The sequence below is a fragment of the Stegostoma tigrinum genome, chromosome 36 (genome assembly GCF_030684315.1).
Source record: "Stegostoma tigrinum isolate sSteTig4 chromosome 36, sSteTig4.hap1, whole genome shotgun sequence".
Classification (NCBI taxonomy): Eukaryota; Metazoa; Chordata; class Chondrichthyes; order Orectolobiformes; family Stegostomatidae; genus Stegostoma; species Stegostoma tigrinum.
The window spans coordinates 4980145-4999901 of record NC_081389.1 but is presented as its reverse complement, the minus strand read 5'-3'; the positions used below and the strand labels follow the sequence as shown (position 1 = coordinate 4999901).

The 19757-nt window shown below is 41.6% G+C and overlaps 1 protein-coding gene across 2 annotated transcripts in view; it reads left to right on the top strand.

The window, feature by feature from the left end:
- Positions 1-4573: 4573 nt before the first annotated feature.
- Positions 4574-19757, top strand: part of LOC125446789 (sorting nexin-27-like) — a 115895-nt gene continuing 100711 nt past the window's right edge. For both annotated transcript variants that reach the window (XM_048520605.2, XM_048520604.2), the window contains exon 1: positions 4574-4853. In XM_048520605.2, coding sequence (XP_048376562.1) covers positions 4582-4853 — 272 coding nt within the window. In that variant the 5' untranslated portion in view covers positions 4574-4581. The remainder of the gene's footprint in view (positions 4854-19757) is intronic.

The following is a 19757-nucleotide window of genomic DNA, read 5'->3' as shown; positions in this document are numbered from 1 at the left end:
ATGTCAAAACACTACAGCAGTGAACTTCGAACAGGCTTTAAAGTGTGAATAATGGTCCTTTGTGACTTTTTCAAATTCTCAACTAATTGGCTTATGTATAGTGGCTTTGTTTCAGTTGTCAAGTGTCATCCACATGCATTTGATTCAGAATTATATGGGGTAATGGTACCATAAGATATAGGAGCAGAATTAGACCATTCAGCCCATTGAGTCTGTTCCTCCATTTAATCATGGCTGATATGTTCTCAACCGAGGTCAGGTTAATTAGCCTATAATTTCCTGTCTTCTGCCCCCCTCCCTTCTTAAACAGGTTGTTACATTTGCTATTTTCTAGTCCTCTGGAACCCTTCCTGACTCCAATGATTCCTGAAAGATCACCATCAACGTCTCTACAATCTCCTAGCTATCTCCTTCAGACTTCTGGGATGTAGGCCATTTGGTGAGGGGAATATATCAGCCTTCAATTTCAGTTTCCCCACACCACCTACTTAGGGACAGCCACAACTGCCACCTAACTCTCTCAATTCTGCGGTGCTGCTGGTGTCTTCGCTATGAAAACAAACAATATACCTATTCAGTTCCTCTGCCTTTGATAGGACGTGTATCCTTGGACATCTGGATCCCAGTTCTGATCTCATTGCAGCCTTGTCTCTGTGACACCCAGATTAGTTTGGTGGTGCTGCTAGCTAGCCCCTAGCTGCTTACATTCCCTCAGCAGAACCCGTCTCTTCTTTCTACCTATAACGTTACCAACATGGACTGTGACAACTGGATCTTTCCCTTCCCAATCCAAGTTTCTCTGCAGCCCAGGTGAGTTATCCTGAACCTGGGCACCAGGCAGGCAGCACAGCCCTGACAGGTGTGTCATAAACCAAGGTATATCGTCTAAAGGTAATGTAAGACTGAAAGAAGAATTTCTTCACTCATTCATAGTCATACAGCATGGAAACAGACCCTTTAGTCAAACTTGTCCGTGCTGATCATATTACCAAACTAAACTAGTCCCACCTGCCTGTGCCTGGCCCATATCTCTCCAAACATTTTCTGTCCATATGCTGATCTAAGTGTCTTTTAAACATTGTAGTTGTACTCGTATCCACAACTTCCTCTGGCTGCTCATTCCACACTCTGTGCAAAAAAAAAAGCCTCATATCTTTTTTAAATCTTCCTCCTTTCACCTCAAAAGTATGCCTCCTAATATTGAAATCCCCCACCCTAGGAAAGACACCTGCCATTCACCTTACCTGTACCTGTTTTTAAACCTCCATAAGGTCACCTATCAACCTCCAACATGCCAATGGAGGAAAAAAAGCACTGAGAACTCAATCATCAAGCAGGTTCAAAACAGAAATCAGTAGATATATTGGCACAATGACATCTAGGGATGAGGAGCTAGTGTAGGAAGGTGTTGAGGTAAGGTGATCATGAACTAACTGGATGGTGGAGCAGTCTTGGTGGGCTGAGTGGATGAATGAAGGAGATTTGAAAGCTAGGGTAGCATACCCTGACAAAACAAAAATCTGGAGCAGACAGCTGACTGATGCTTCAATTTATCACTTTGCAGTAACCCCCGTAACCAAGTCAATACAGTGTTCTGTATTCCACTAGAAACAAATCCAGAGGTCGAGATGGGATGTTTGGACAACACAAGGTTGTCTCCATATATTTGCTGAGATCTGTTAATTGAAAAGGACATTCCAGCTTTGGTGAATAAGATTAAGAGATGGTTGCCAGACAGAGGTGAAATAATTCTGATTTATCTGATCCTTTTCTGCATTGCTGTGTTTCTCTTGTTGTTAAAGTGTCAGCCTGGTTCAGTGTTCACACTCTCTTGTCTTGACATCAAGGTGGTCAATTCAAGTCTTACTCCGGGGCTTCAGACGATCCCCTCAGCTGACAGGGTTAGCTCTGCACTCTTGAGGATGCTATATTTTGAATGGTTAATGTCCCATCTGTCCTTTCAAGAAGATACAAATGATCCAGTTGCTCCACTTGGAGATCAGAGCAGTTCTTCAAATGCTATGAAGAATATTAACACCTGTGGAGAGAAAACAGTTAACATTTTGGGTCTGATGACCTTTCTTCGGAACCATTCTGAAGAAAGGTCACCCTGATGAAACTTTAACTCTGCTTTCTTTTCACAGATACTGCCAGACCTGCTGTGTTTTTCCAGCAATTTCTGTTTTTGTTTCTGATTTCCAGCATCCATGGTTTTTTTTTTGAATATCAACAGTTTCACTGGCATGACCATTAGACCATTGCAGAGGTAATGGAAATTGCAAGAATAAAAAGAACTCTTAAAAAGTGTCACCCAGGAAAGAAAACATCCACTTTTTTGGCCATTTGATGTGAGCTGAAAAGTTAGAGATCTTTTCTAGAGGGCAAAGTAGCAAGCTGTGGAAAAATAGGTCAACCTAGGCATAGTAGGATGGCACATTTCATACAGTACTTCCAGATGAGCTCCAGTGGATGTGAGAGGATGGCACAAGACAGACAAGCTGAGCAACAGACATGCCTAAAATAGATTTTTTTTTAATCTAATTGCACCTTGACTGCCAATTTACCCTCTCAATTCTTCAGAAGTATAGAATAGGCTGTTAGATGCTCTACAAACACTTGTTGTTATTTGAGGTTATTCTGTTCACTGTGAAATAGATTTGATGCATTACAAGTCAGATTTAAAATAAATAGAATGGAAATTTCACATTTTTACATGAAAAATGCAGTGAAAAATGTTATAAGTTGGCCCACCACGGTCAATGACAGAAGTCATATACAGTTTATAAAAGAGCAAAAATTAAGATGAAGTTCATCACAGTTTCAGTTCATGGCCTCTGGCTTTGGAAAAGCTGATTAAGGAACGATGGAATACCCTGAAGATATTTCTGTTACATTCACAGATGACAGAATTAAGAGACAAACTACTTACATACTGAAAATGGTGACAAGAGTTGTCAGCTCTACTGCACATATTCTCACTTACCAGGTATAAAAATCACTCTTTGCATGTGTATCCCAGACAAATACAAAAAACCCTCCAACAATGCCGTGACTCAAAATCAACAGTGTTTTTCAAGCATGCATACTTAATCAGTGACCTGAAAATAAAATCTGAGATGTGCAACTTAACTGTACTGCTCTTTGAAACTAGACTGTGGATCACTACTTCAAAAACAATCTCATTTGCTGCCTTGTGTAAAATGCTTTATGTTGCTCCCACAATCTTGCTGAAAGGAACTTAAATCTCAAATGTGTTAAAAACCCTTTTTTCCTAATTCCTTAATATTTTTTTAACTCTAATGCAAAGTATTCTTAGTTTTCTGCTTCAAAATCTTTAACACTTTTATTAATATTTCACCATAGAAACTATTTTATTCTAAGATGGATAAGTGCAAAGATGTAGAAGATTGTCAGTATCAGGTGAACTATACCCGGTTTGAGTTACTATCTTCAGAAAAGGGCCAGAACTAGTGGGAAGACCAAAAAGAATTTGAAGATAATTTTTGCACAAAGAAACAGTTCAAAGAACAGATGGGATCTTCACACTTCCAAATTCACACATAGCAAGCTCAGGTTAAGCATAGGCAATTTAAATATTAAATGACACCAGCGGAAACAGAACATATTGAGCAGGACTTCCACAAGATTGTGGCGCAGCAACTGGTGACTAACTTGATACTGCCTGCCAAACCTACAAACTCTTCCATCTAAACAAGAGCAACCAGTGCATGGGAAACCCACTGGAAATTTCCCTTAAAAACTACACATCATCTAATGGAGAGTTCCTTTTTTGATCTAAACAAGAGCAACCAGTGCATGGGAAAGCCGCTAGAAATTACCCTTTAAAACTACACATCATCTAATGGAGAGTTCCTTTTTTGATCCTGAAAGTCCCTCCACAGAGTGCTCTGGGTGTACATACACCACATCAACCGCACTGGTTCAACAACCACTTTCTTATGGACAATTAGAGATGGGTAACAAATAATAGAATTGTTACAATGTCGTACATTCAGCCTTTCGTGTCTCTATTGCCTCTCCGAATGAGCATTTTAATTCGTTTCTGCCGCCCTCATTCCATAACCCTGCACATTGTTCCTTTTCAGATCCCTTTTGTGCTCCTGAGATGCTGCTTGGCCTGCTGTGTTCATCCAGCCTCACATTTTATCATCCTTTTCAGATAACGTTCCTTTTGAACCTGCCTCCATTCTGCAGGTGTGTTCCAGAAGTGATATATCCTTGCTGGTGATGCGTAGATACTGCGAATAACTAACAAAAAAGGCATGGTACGAAAATTTGTCACATTGATTAAAATACTTCTGTAAATACCAGCACATTTATAATTTTCTTATCTTACAATTTATTTCCATGTAACTATCGAAACTTCTAATCTATCAGCTCTTAGTTTGCGTGGGTGCCTTGATGAAAGATGGCCAGCTCGTACAGTTGGGGAAGGCGGAGTGTGAAGTTTGCGCGTCCCTAGAAGGGGTCCGGATGGAGGTAAGGCCCCCGCTCTCGGGTTCCGCCTCCGTGTTGATGAACGGGGGTGGGTGCAACAGCGTGTGATGTCCGCGCTGGAAGATGGCGGACGAGGTCGGCAGTAGGCAGCCGGGCTCCGGCTCCGACTTGGAGGGGTCGACGCCCACTAATCCCAGTCGGGGTCCGCGGCTCGTGAAGATCATCAAGTCGGAGACGGGTTACGGCTTTAATGTGCGGGGCCAGGTGAGCGAAGGCGGCCAGCTGAGGAGCATCAACGGGGAGCTGTACGCGCCGCTCCAGCACGTCAGCGCCGTGTTACCTGGCGGAGCGGCCGAGCGGGCCGGGGTCCGCAAAGGAGATCGCATTCTCGAAGTGTAAGTAACCCGGCAGCGGACCTCTAATCCCAAACCTGGCCTGGGAGATAGGGCTAGGGGAAAAAACGGCAATCCCGCGCGACAACGGAGTGGGGCTCGGCCGGATCATCGGCAAATTGGAAAGTGAGATATGGGTGCAGCCCCACCCCCCGGGGTGCGGTCCCTCTCCTGGTTTGGGGTTGGGTGAGGGTGATCCTCTCCTGCAGGCTGGGGTAGGGTGAAGGGTCCCTGTCAATGGGTGGGGGTGAGGGGTTGGGGAGTTGTTCTGCTGCCGCGAGACTGAAAACTAGGCTGCGGTAGTTTGGCTATGGAATGGTTCTATGAAGTGGTGTGTGAAGAACTCCCCACTCTCATCCACACTCTTTCCCTCTTAATATCCCCCTTGACTGCCCCTTTCTCCCGCCCAACTGCCCCCGGCTCATGCGTCTCTACTATCCAGCCCCAACCTCTAGCGCACTATCCACTTAGAAGGTTCTTGTCTCTATCTTAACTCCCCTCTCACCCTTAATCCCGTGTACGAGATATTTTTGCCTTCTCGCTAATGGACATCCCTCTATAGACCCTGCCATTGTCCTAATGAGAGTTTTGCAAGTCTGTGTAGTCTGGTGTCCCATTTCAGCCCCCTGACTGATTCATTTAACAAAGTTAATAATCTTAAGGAGCTGGCAATGTGCAACTTTGTATTGTTTCTGTAATCTGATATTGGATTTTGTTTGTATTGTTATGGAAATTTGCACTTCGGATATGTATACGATGTGGGGCCTTGATCTCAACTATTTATTGCTTTTTTTTTCTGGCCATAGCCTCAAACTAGATGTTTAGCAATTGTTTAGAAGTTTTGATTTGACACATTTCCATATTTTGTGGTGAAGTTTAATTTTGACGACCTTGAGCTGTTGCTTTTGTTCCCTAACTCCATGACTGCTACTGACAATGCTGTGCCACTTACCTTTTGTAGAATCAGTGCCCTTCTCCATTGTGAAATAGTGATCTTTCCTAAGCATGTCAGCGCATGGTTCAGGAGTGGAATTTGCAAGAAATAATGGGATGTAAAGAAATTTGAATTGAAAATATTTTGCAACAAAAGCTATGAACTAATCTTATCTCAAAGGAGTGAGACATTTTTAACTGAGATAGTGAGACAACTCTTTAATCGGTGAAGTTATGAAGTTTCCCAACAAATTTTTTTTTCCTTATTTTTAAAAGAAACTTAATCTGTCAATGACCATTGAATTAGCTGAAAAGGTTGCTGCTGAAAGCCACAATTATAGCAATGTCATCTGTTTAACCATATTATAGGATCTAAAATAAATATTCAGTAATTCTGATTCTCAAAGATTGATTACATGAGAATTTAATCTATGCTGTGCTATTAGGCTATGCTGCAAATTTTCACGTTCCTAATTTATGAAGTACTGTCATGGAATAATAGAATATTACAGCAGAGGAGAGGTGTCTGTTTGATCACTCACCTTTTTGAAAGGACTGTATCCTAACATGTAGCACTGCTGTTTCATCTTGGCTTTGAAGATTTTCCTGTTTTCAAATATCTGTTCAGTACCCTTTCATAAACTAGTGTAGATTTTCCTCCTTTTACAGCCTAATCAGGAATTCCATAATCTGTTCAAAAACAATTAGTTCTTTGCAACCCCTCCTTGTTAGATAGTCCCCATTTAGTAACTTGTTAACTGTAATTGCTTCTCCACTTTGCATGATTAAAAATCCTTAACAATGCCTGTCTCTCTTGGATATTCAGTGGTCCTTCTCCATTGTAGAAATGTTCCAGTTTAAGTTTCTATGTTACTATCTGAAAAATGAGATTTTGTCTGCATCTTCACTGGGTAGGACAGATTATTAGTAAGGAAGACTGTTGTATTGAGTTTGTACTGTCAGGAGAGTGAAAATCAGCCATGCAAGAGCCATACAGACATTCGTAAGGTAAACTTGAAGTGGTGTGGTCATGCATAATGCGCTAGAGGAAACTTGCTGGAGAGTTCTGATACTTAAAGCTTTGGTCATTTTTTTGAAAAAAAATGCCTATATATAGGTCACAGAACACACACTCTGTGGCAATTGACAATATCCTGACTGTTTCTGATTCTTGTGTGTTCTAGCTGGGACTACATAACCACTTGATGTTTGTTGTTGTCGAGCCTGTGCATCCGTGGTCTTTTTTGAACTTAAGAGCAGCAGTCATTTTGTGCACAATAACTTTGCCTTTAAGGTGGTTAAATGTGCTTCCTGAGCAACATAAATTGGCAGGAGATTTTTTTTAAAAAGGCAGATGCTGGAATACAATGTAGACACACGGGAAGCTGGAAAAGCACAGCAAGCCAGGCAGCATGTGGACGAATGGAGAAGTCAATGTTTTGGATATGACCCTCTATGAGGACTGAAACAAAAATTGGCAGCTTATAATGGGATTTTACGACAATTGACTGAAGTAGGTAGTTTCAAGGAGAATCTTTTAAAGGAGAAGGAACAAAAGCAGATAAACTTATGGAGGGATTTTCAGAGTGTTGGTCACTAGTGAAGGGGTCGAAAGAAATCGGTAGTCCACCAAGTCTAGAATTAGAGGAGTGTAGCCTTCTCTGAGGATTGTGGGCATGGAGGAGGTTAGAGATAGGAGGGGGCATGTGAGACTTGGCTCACAAGGATGAGAACTTCATGATCCAACTGTTGCTCGAGTGGGAGCTACTGTTGCTTTGAACACAGGCCTGATGAGGGAACAGGACCTGGTGCGAGATTGGATACAGGCAGCTAGGTTTCAGATGAGCAAACATTTTAAGATAAATAAACAAGTTCAGTTTATCCTCTCAATTTAGGAACACTTGAAGTTTGGGATAGGAGTAGGGCGGATAAATATGATGCATGGCTATAGGAAAACAGAAGTGGCAGCATATGTGAGCTCTGTCAAAAGCCAATGCGGGTACAATAGACCAAATGGCAGTCACCCGCCTGATTCCATTTTCTCCTGTCAAACAAAATCACAATAGATTGATTAGGCTAAATTGCTTTGCTTTCTATATATATAAAGTCTGAGGATAGAGCAAGATATGCTCCATCACTGGCAGCAGGAGCCTCTTTCTTAGGCAGGATGTTCTGGTAACAAACATTAGGCTGGAGGACCTTCTCTTAGGTGCAGACAAGTGGTTTGGTCACTATTTCCAAATAAAAGTCATCCCTGGTTGACACTTTTTGGGAAAACGTGCATCAATTTTAAATGTGTCTTGTGAACCATGTCGACCGAAGCTGTACACATCATTCGGACCTCCTCTGCCTACTGACCCTCCCCTGGCTTGTGGATTAAGGGTGCTGATAATTTGCATCGCAGCCGTCCTCAATTTGGAGTTGTCCACTAGGAGTCGCCCAAGGGCCATTGGTTGTGCGGATAATGCACCTATCCCCATCTCCTCTTCCGACTTCCCTCTCTGTCAGTGTTAACGGAGCTAAAGTTAGGAATCCAGCCTGTTGAGAGTAGTGCCATGCTCCATCATTGGATTGGTCTCATGTGCTGTCAGTCTATTAAAATAAGTGTCATCTTGTTTCATTCCTGAGGCTTTGGCCTTATTCGGATCTGATGGGTGGAAATAGTTAATGTGCTGGCACTGCTAAAATGGAGGGCTTGGTTCCAGCCAATGACAACACTGCATTGTGTACAACTTGAAAATGAGGCAAGACTCCCTCTTGCTAGATGATTTTACAGACTCATGAATTTGTGAATTGCTTCTGAAAATGACCAGCATCTTCTGGTATTGCCTGTTCCGCAGGAAACACGAAAACTTAGAACTCACGTCTACAGTACCGTTCCTAATCTTGAGATACAAGTGTCTGTTTGCCACACATTCAGCAGCAAATTCCTTCCACCCTGTCATTCCACGTGAGCTGCAAGAACCCCAGATTCAGAGAAATGCTTCCTACAAGCATTTCACAGCCAACAAAGTAGTCACTGTTGCAATGTGGGAAATTGCATCAGACAATTTGTGGACTGCAAGGTCCTGCAAACAACAGTATGATAATTGTGGTAATTACAAGTTTGTCTGTCTATGTAGATGGTGGTTGAAGGATAAATATTAGCCCGGTGCTGTGGAGAACTTCCCTGTTCTTCAAAAAAGTAGACTGGAGTCTACTGGGGCCTCAGTTTAATATCTTTGATCCAATATGTAGTGCCTCATACAGTAGTGCAGTGCTGAGGCAGTGCTTTACTGTATAAGTATGTGTCAGCCTAGATTGTGCTGGAGTGTGTGAAGCCGTGACCTTGTGACTGGGGGGAGTCAGTTGTGATCCGCAGCTTAACCTCCAAATTTACTCATCCGTGAGAGCCAATTTTCTTTTAGGGAAGTGGCTGTGAGTAGAATTTCAGTGAAATGGTGGTTGCTGAGATTACAGATGTTGCTGGGGGAACCTCTGTCAAGAGCTCAAGTGCCTGACACTGAAGCCCATGTGATCTATTAAAAATGTTTTAAATAAACAGCAGTGTATAAATTTGTCAGTTACCGATCAAATATGCAGTGCATTGCCATAAGCAGAATAAGTCCCCAGTATCTTCCATTTATCTTGATTCCTTTCACCTTTCTGCTAAGAACTAAACTATCTGAAGTGCTTGTAAAATTCCTCGTAAAACTCTGCTTGTCTAACCCTTCATCTTCCTGACATAATTCCCTTTGTTTTAACCTTCGTATGTCCTCAGACTGACCTGTTAACCCACTGAGTGCACATTGGCCTCTTGTACTAAATCTATACATTTGTTTTTCCACTTGCCACTGCTGAAATTGCTTGTGGTGTCAGTACTGAGGATGGGAAGTGATCCTGCATGTTGTCACATTTGTGGTATGGTTACATACCATCCCAGTCAGGAGACAGTCATCCAGTGTTACGCACTAGTATCATGAGGTAAATAGCAATGTTCAAAGTAGGAAAGTAATTTGAAGTGAGGAATGGCATTCTTTGCATGCTTATAGGAGACATTCACTCAGTTGTTCAAATCTGAGCTTTGGTTTATAGACGTAGAACATAGAACCATACAGCGCAGAACAGGCCCTTTGGCCCTCGATGTTGCGCCAACCTGTGATCTAATCTAAGCCCATCCCTCTACACTATCCCATCATCATCCATCTGTTTGTCTAAGGTCTGTTTAAATGCCCCTAATGTGGCTGAGTTAACTACATTGGCAGGCAGTGCATTCCACGCCCTTACCACTCTGAGTAAAGAACCTGCCTCTGATATCTGTCTTGAATCTATCACCCCCTCAATTTGTAGCTGTGCCCCCTCGTACAAGCTGACGTCATCATCCTTGGAAAAAGACTCTCACTGTCCACCCTATCTAATTCTCTGATCATCTTGAATGTCTCTATTAAATCCCCTCTTAGCCGCCTTCTCTCCAATGAGAACAGACCCAAGTCCCTTTCTTCATAAGGCCTTCGCTCCAGATCAGGCAACATCCTGGTTAATCTCCTCTGCACCTTTCCAATGCTTCCACATCCTTGCTGTAATGGGGCGACCAGAACTGCATGCAATTATCCAAGTGAGGCTGCACTAGCGTTTTGTACAGTTGCAGCATGACATCACGGCTCCGGAACTCAATCCCTCTACCAGTTAAACCTAACACACCATAAGCTGCCTTAACAGCACTATCAACCTGGGTGGCAACTTTCAGGGATCTATGTACATGGACACCAAGATCCCTTTGCACATCCACGCCACCAAAAATCTTTCCATTGACCCAGTATTCTGCCTTCCTATTATTCTTCCCAAAGTGAATCACCTTACATTTATCCGCATTGAACTCCATTTGCCACCTTTCAGCCCAGTTTATCCAAGTCTCCCTGCAACCTGTAGTGATAGTTTTGTTTTTGGAAGGAAGAAATTTCTTCCCCCATTTTTCTTCTTGGCATAAAACAAGGTTTCTCTGACTGGATATGATCAGCAGTAGTTTTTTTTTAAACTTGGCCTTCTCACCACAACAATAGCTCAGATGAAAGCATACAGTTCTAGTTACTTAATGCATCTGTTTGGAAATGCTACAATGCAAGTCTGGGGCAGATGGGACTTGAACCTCAAACTCTTGGTCCATAGGTAAGGTTAGCTCAGTTTGTGGAATGGATGGTCTGTGATGCAAAGTTCACATCAACAGCATGGGTTCAATTCCCACACCAGCTAAAGCTACCACGAAGGACAGTCCTTGTCAACCCCTCACCTTGCCTAGGGCTTGGTGACCTTTGCGGCTCTTTCTTGCTCAGCAGTCCTGTGGTCTGTTAAGGCAGTGGTGACACAAAAATCATGATGAGCGTAGATTGATTTTGGACAAGTTTTCCTCAATCCAGTATTGTCAGGATTTTGTGATTGGCTGAGAGCATGGGTGGATGTGATAAAATCCAGATTTCTCAGAATCAGCATGATTGTTGACTGCTGAGTGGTTACTTGGTTGCCCTGGCAACCACTTCAAACCACTTGATGGTGCAGGGGCTTCTCAAGCTGAATGAAGATGTGTTTTGATAAAAAGCTGCCTTGCCTTTGGTTTGGGAACATTCTTTACTTCCATGTATGAATAAACCAGATGCGTGCTTCTTTGTAGCCAGTACAGATCAATTTCTATGATTCTAATTAGAAAAAACTGAGGCAGTGGCATTAGTGTGTTGCATATGTTTGGCAGGACGTGTATGCTGAGTGCAGAGATTGGCCATGGCTGTTCTGTGAAACTGTTGCTACCTCACAGACTATATATGGCCTTACTTTGGATGAGACAAGTAGAAATTTGCCAGGTCTACTTAAATCCATTGACTCTGAAAAATTTTCTGAGCACGTAAAAAAAAACACATTTTCTTATCACACCTGAAGTTGGGGATTGTCCAGATTTCAAACTTGTTTTATCACAAAAGAATTTGCTGTTTAATCTTCAAAAAGTATTGACTAAATGAACAATGGCAATGCAAATTAACAGCAGCCATATTGAATAAATGCAGAATTATCCAGGTTAAATTTGAAAAACAAAGACCACAAGAAAAATCTATAGCTGTCAGTCCTTTTTGTGTTTGGGAAGATAGAAAATGGTCCAACTTACATTTACATAGTGCCTTCAACAGAATGAAATATCTCAGAATGCGTCATGGGTGCATTAGAAAATAAAGAATAACACCCACCGTGCCACACATGGAGCTGTTCTTCTCCATCCCATCTCCTCCTCTCTCCTCCCCCCCCCCCCCCCCCAACCACCACCAGACATAGTGCTGTGCCTGTCCAATTTCCCTGTTTTCCACATCTGCAGATTCTGTGGTTTGGAGCCTCTACTCTGACCCTTCCTCTTGCCAACCTTTTCGCTTATGGCCTTTCCTACTCTCTGCTCCCCTTACTAACCTTCCAACTTGTGTTCCCACTGGCTCTTCTAGCAACCCTCCCACTATCCCTCTGGCTCATAGTGTATCCACCTTGCATCTTGCCTTCTGCAAACTGAAGCTGCTTTTCCTGTCTTTTGTCCCTCTTCGCCAGCTCATAATGAGAGTTTGGGAGATGGAAGTGGTGAGCCGGAAGGGTGGAAGGTCAGCAAGTGGGTTGGTGGGAATGAGAGAGTCTGTTAGTAGGATGCAAGTAGAAAGCAAATTCCTTTTGTATTTTTTAAAGTTCATTTCTTTACAAATACAGTAATTTAGCAGCGTAACAATGTGCATTTGCTTACAGTGAGTAATAATGCATTTCTGTTTTCTCTGCTGAGAAAGATCCTACAGATCTGCAAATCTGCCTGCAGTTCCTCACTTTGGTTTTAACGGGAAGTCTAAATCATGTGAAGTTGTGCTTTTCAAAAATGCATCTACAGCATTACGTGATGACTTGCTGTATGTCAGAGGACTGTGGGAAGAAGATTAGAGATGGGGAAGAAGGCAATGGAGGAATTTGGAAACAACGATGAGAATTTTAAAACGAAGACACTACTTGAGAGCCAGTATAGCTCTGAATATGAGTGATGTGGGCAGGAAACTATGATGATATAGTTCTCTTGGCATCAAATTGAGCTGAAGTATGTTATAGAATAAGTTGGAAAGCAGTTTTCTTCATAATTTTGATACAGTCAACGGATCTACTGTTAATTGTCTTTGAAACTAAAATAGAAGTGCTTGGAAACACTCATAAGGTGTGACAGCATCTGGAGAAAAAGCAAAGTTAATGTTCCTGGTCCAGTGATCCTTCTTCAGTTCTGGATCCAAAACATTAACTCCACTTTCTCTCCACAGGTGCTGCCAGACCTGCTGAATTTCTCCAGCAATTTCTGTTTTTGCTTCAGATTTCCAACATCCACAGTTCTTTATTTCAGTATCTTTGAGCTGTCTTCTCTGTTTTGCTCCAAATGAATGGACCGTCCCAGCCTGAGGTTCCTTTCTCATACCCACTGTTTCTGCAGTTATATATAAATACAGTATTACTTGTATTTTTTTATGAAGTGTAGTTTAAAGTTCTTGAATGTCTTTCAATCATTGAAAATGGACTGCATCTTCTGATAGTTTTACTGTTTCACATCATGAGCTTGTTTATAGTTCTGTGATGAGCTGGTTGAACTGTGATCTTTTATGTTTAGACTTGGGTAAAATATTTTGCTGTATGTAATATGCCAACAGGTGCACGGATACCTGGCCTGTGAACGCTGTTTCTTAATGTCACATTTTTTTGCATTAACCTATTTTCACTTAAAATGCACACAAATTTGTTATACTTTATTATTTTCATCGCAATGGTGACACAGTAATCTTTGAACTCTTAAGTCTAAAAGCTAAATTTCCTCCTCCTGTTTGCCCTAATTTATTTCTCTCTATAAAATCAAACTGTTACACTAGAATATTAACCCATGGTATGAATTTTAAATTAGCAAGTGATTTATATCTGCATGGCTTTGTTCAATTATTTTCCACCTCTGCTTATCACATGAAGATTACAGTTGATCTCTCATACCACAGCATATCATTTATTTAAAGCATTTATTTATGACCATTCAATACTATGTAATACCTAAAATAACAGGATGGTACAGTGGCTCAGTGGTTAGCACTGTTGCCTCACAGGACGTATGTTCAATTCCACCCTCAGGTAACTGTCTGCATGGAGTTTGCACATTCTCCCTGTGTCTGTGTCCTCCAGCTTCCCCCCACACTCCAAAGTTGTGCAGATTAGGTGGATTAGACATGGGAAATTCAAGGTTACAGGGATAGTTTGGGCGTCTGAATGGGACACTTCGCAGGGTTGGTATGGACTCTGTTGAATAGACTGCTTTCAAACTGTAGGGATTTCATGATTCTATGATCATAAAGTGTAGCAGCAATAAAACTAGTGGTAGAAGTAGGCCATTTAGCTCTGAGTCTCCCTGTGCCATTCAATGAGATATGGCTGAGCTGATAATCCTCAATCCACTTTTTTGCCTTTCCCCACGACCCTTGATTCCCTTACTGATTGCAATTCCGTCTGTGCCTCAAATATAGTTAACTATCCAACTTGAACAGCTCTCAGCTAAAAGAGTTCTACAGATTCACTACCCCTGAAAGAAGAAACTTCTCCTCTTTCTGAAATGGGCAACCCTTCATTCTGAGATTGTCATCTGTTCCTCAGCTATCCCACAAGGGGACATAATCTTTCAGCCTCTCTGATGAAGGGTCTAGGCCCGAAACGTCAGCTTTTGTGCTCCTGAGATGCTGCTTGGCCTGCTGTGTTCATCCAGCCTCACATTTTATTATCTTGGAATCCCCAGCATCTGCAGTTCCCATTATCTCTGATAATCTTTCAGCATCTACTTGTCAAGTCTCCTAAGAATTTTGTATGCTTTAATCAAGCCTCTCATTCTTAACTCTAATAAGTACATACTCAACCTATTCAAATAAGGATAAAGTATTGCATTTGCTGGAAATCTGAAGCAAACACATAGAAATGTAAAAAATAAGAGCAAGTGTAGCCAATTCAGCCCCATGAGCCTGCTCTGTCATTCATTAGGATCATGGTTGATCAACCAACTCTGTAAGCTGATGCTGCTTAATTCCCCGTATCTGTTGAGCCTTTTAATCATACAAACTATATTTAGCTCCTTGAAAACATTCAATGTTTTGGACTCAATTGCTTTCAGTGGCACAGAATTCCACTGCTTGGGTGAGGATATTTCTTTTCATCTGAGTCATAAATGGTTTACCCTGTATCCTTAGATTGTGACCTGGCTCTGGACTCCCCAGTTGGAGGTGTTTGATTGTGTAGTTAGATCCAATCTCCTTTCATATGCCAATCCTGCTACTCCAAGATGGTAGACCTTTGTTGCACTCTCTCCATAACATCCATCCTCGGGTGATGAGGTTAGAACTGCAAACAGAGAATTCTGGAGAAGCTCAACAGGTCCAATAGAAAGTATGGGGAGTGTAACAGTAATAACTCTTTTTCAGAACTGAACTTGAAATGTTATTTTTGTTTCTCACCACAGAACCCAAACCTGCTGAATTTTTCCAGAATTATGTATGTTCCTAATTTACTGAACCTTTCCTTAAACTGCAGCCCCTCCATGCCCAGGATCAATGTAATGCAACTACTCAGCACTGCCTGGTCTGCCAGGTATATCTTTGCTTAGATAAAAGGACCAAAACTATTCACAGTATTCCAGATGTGATCTGACTAATGCTTTCTATAGTTTTATACTTCATTTCCTTTGAAATGGAGGCCAATGTTACATTTACCTTTTCTATTACCTGCTGAACTTGCGTGCTAGATTTTTTTGAGTTTCGTATGAGGACCTCAGATCCTTCCATGCTGCAGCTTTCTGTAGTATTTCTCCATTTAAATAATAGTCAGCTCTTCCATTCTTCCTGCCTAAGTGTATAACTTCACATTTCCCCACATAATATTCCATCTGCCAAGATTTTTGCCCATTCACTCAATCTGTTTAAATCCCTCTAGATTCTTTGTGTCATCCTTGCCAATTGCTTTCCCACCTCTTTTCATTATCTGTCAACTTGGTAATGATTATGTTCACTTTCCTAATCAGAGTCATTATGAATTGTAAATAATTGTGGCCCAGCACTTACTCCTGTGGTACTTCACTAGTTACGTTTTGCTATCCTGAAAATCACCTTTTTATCCCAACTGTCTAAAAGTTAGCCATGCTAATATATTACAACCCACGCCAGTGGACTGTTGTCGTCTTAATTGACCTTGTGTACGGTACCTTGTCAAGTGCCTTTGGGAAATACAAATATATTATGTCTACTGGTTCTCCTTGCTATCTCAGAAAAAGTTGCCATACATTTGTCAGGCATGATTTCCCATCCACAAAGTAATGCTGACTCTGCTTGACCATGTCATGTCTTTCTAAATACTGTGCAGTTACGTATTTTAAAATAGTCCCTAACATTTTCCCCATGACAGATATTAAGCAAACTGTCAAATAGATACCTTTTTTAATCTCCCTCCCTTTTTGAATTCAGATGTTTTTTACATTGCCAGTTTGGAAGCATATCTATTATCTCAGATTCCAGTTGCTGGAGTTTTTTGAAGATGTGACCGGTAGAGTGGACAAGAGTGAATCAGTTATGTTGTTTATGTGGACTTTCAAAAGGCTTTTGACAAGGTCTCATAAGAGGTTAGTAAGCAAAATGAAAGGTCGTGGTACAGGAGATAATGTATTGATGTGGACAAGGAATGGTTTGGCAGACAGGAAGCAGAGTTGAAATAAACAGATTCTTTTCAGAGTGGCAAGCAGAGACGAGTGGATGCCACAGGGTTCTGTGCTGAGATCCCAGCTGTTCACAATATACATTAATGCTTTGGATGAAGGAATTGAATGAAATATCTCCAAATTTGCAACACCAAGCTGGGTGGCAGTGTGTGCTGTGAAGAGGATGCTAAGAGGCTGCAGGGTGACTTGGACACACAGGCTGAGTGGGCAAATTGACCTGTTTAGATAGAGGATGTGGATCGGTGCAGGCTTGGAGGACTAAAGGGCCTGTTCCTGTGCTGTAATTTTCTTTGTTCGTGGGGTGTCACAGGGTTTGGTCCTTGGGCCGCAACTATTTATAATCTATATTAATGACCTGGTTGCAAGGATAGAAGGTACTACAGCCAAATTTGCAGGTGACTTGAATAGGTAGGCAAGTAAACTGCAATAAAGAAATAAGAATTTTACAAATGGGTAGGTTAGTTGGATGGACAAAAAACTTTGCAGATAAAATGTAATGTGAATAAGTGAGAGTCTATCCATATTGATCAGAAGAGCAGGAAAAGCAACTTATCTCAACGGAGAGAAATTTCAGAGTGCTTCGGTGCCAAGGGCTCTAGGTGTTCTTGTGCATCATTGCAGAAAACTAGTATGTAGGTATAGCAGGTAATAAGGAAGGCAGATAGAATGTTGGTATTTATTGCTAAGGGGAAACAGTATAAAAGTAGAGAAGTGTTGCTACAATTCTACAAGGCAATATTGAGACCACACCTGGAGTATTATGTACAGTTTTGGTCCCCTGACTTGAGGAAGAATGTTGTTGTATTAGAGGCAGATCAGAGGAGTTCACTGGATTGATTCCAGAGATGAGGAGAGATTCAGCAGTTTAGGCCTATAGTTAAAGTTTAGAAGAATGACAGAAGATCTAAAGTGGATTGACAAAGCGGAAGTTGAGAGGGATATTTCCTCTTGTGGGCAATTTAGAACAAGAGGTTATTACTTTTAAGGATAAGGGGAAGCAGATTTAAAACAGATGAGGAGCAATTACTTCTGAGAGTTGTGAACCTGTGTGTGGTGAATGCTGGGACTTTGAATAAATTTGAGAAGAGACAGATTTTTCATTAGTAATCAGTTAGAGTTATGGAGAGTGGAGTTGAAGCTGAGATGAGATGATCCTCAATTGTGTTGATTGGCAGAGCAGATTCAAGGGGCCGAGTTGCCTAATGCTGCTAGTTTTTATGTTCTCAGTTCATAAAATCTTTCAGTGCAGAGGGAGGCCATTGGTTGGTCATTCTTGTGTAAAAGTCAAGCCAATAGCCCTATTCCCAGCTCTTTCCCTATAATCTGCAAAGCTTCTTTTCAAAGTACATATCTAATTTCCTTTCGACAGTCACACCTGAACCTCCTTTCACCAACTTTTCAGACTTTGCATTTAGAGGGCCAGGATTGTGCATTTTTGTGGTTACCAGTTCTCTTGACGGTGGCAATAATTTCTCCTTATTTACTGAAACTCCTCAGAAATATACTTATTTTTGAAAGATGTGAAACACAATGATACTGTGAGGTTACCTGGTGAAATTGAGACTTAACGATTATCCGGAGCAGATGATGGATATCAGACTTCTTGAGTTACACTTGCTTACAGTCATAGAACTGTACAGTCTGGAAAAAGACCCTTTGAGCCAATTTGTCTGTGCCAATCAGATATCCCAAATTAATCTAGTCCTGTTGGCCCCCATTTGGCCCATATCCCTCTAAACCCTTCTCATTTGTATACCCATCCAGATGCCTTGTAAATGTTTTAATTGTACCAGCCTCTTCCACTTCCTCTGGCAGCTCATTCCATACACACACCACCCTCCACATGTAAAAGTTGCCCCTTAGATTGTTTTTTTTAAATCTTTCCCCTCTCACCTAAAACCTATGCCATCTACTTTTAGACTCGTTCCCCTGGGGGAAAAGACCTTGTCTATTTGCCCGATCCATGCCCCTCATGATCTTATAAATTTCTATAAAGTCATTCCTCAACCTCCAGCGTTCCAGGAAAAATACCTGGTTATCTGAATTTTGATTGTTTCTAACCAAATAAATTTAGTTTGGTTGCTCAGAGCTCTTGTTTTCTGCTGATCATACTAGTTTCACATCCAATTCAGACTAATGGGAATGACAGCCATCTCTATGATAAGGGTCTCTTGGTAAAGCAGTTGGATTTGTCAGTGTCTTTAATTAGCATAAATCATCTATGGATAGTGATACTGCTAATGCCAACCACAATGGACAAGCTTGGGTGGTTGATCACCACTGCAATATATTAGGATTAGTTTTAAATTACAGTTTTGTATTTAACCATTCCTGACTCCATTTTGCTGGGAAAAGAATAAGTTTGTTCTATAACTATCCTCCACCAACAGCATTTTGTTGGATAAATGGTTCTGTTTTTATTCGTTCTTGTAGTTTTGGACACAAGTTTTGGTTTGTTGTAGTTTGTAGTCTCTAAAGACTGTTCTACACTGGGTTGTTTACACTGAATCTCTAAAGTGACTTTGTTTTCTGAGAATCCTCTTGGGTCCCACCCCAGGCCCAACTCATTGACTGGCATAGTAGTCTTAACACACTTTATACAAACCAATAGCACAAAGGACTTGGCACTGACATAGCATTCCGAGAGCATTCCTCCAGAGATCTGCAGTACATGGAGAGCGTACATGCTGAGTAAAGCTTGATTTTTGTACCGACATGGGACTGTTAGGACTTTGCTCACCTGAACGTTGCAAAATGTTTCCATGATTAAACAATTCAGCATTTCTACAGTGAGCTTCGTTTGGAGGGGAGATCCCATATGGGGCTAATGCCACAGCTCTTTTCACAATACCTGCTTCGGTGGGCAGGGAAAAATGAGCTGCCAATGTCGCTGGAAGCTGATGCTGACACGACCCGTATGCAAATCCGCGGTTATTTGACACACACGGAACTCTTGCCGTCTGCTTTGCACCCCTGGTGCTGGCTTTCCGGCTTTTTCCTCCCCATCCCCATTCTATGCTCTGTGCCCGTTCGCTATCCTGCTTCCTTATTTACTCTGTTGTTGACACTTCACTGCCCTGTTTCCTTGCTGTCGGGGATTATGAACAACACGGCAGTGAGGGATCAGCAGTAGCGCGTACAAGTGTTTAGAGTGAGGCAGTTTGGAATTCACGATCGTTTCTTCTCTTTTTCTGGTGTTAGTACCTTACTGTGCA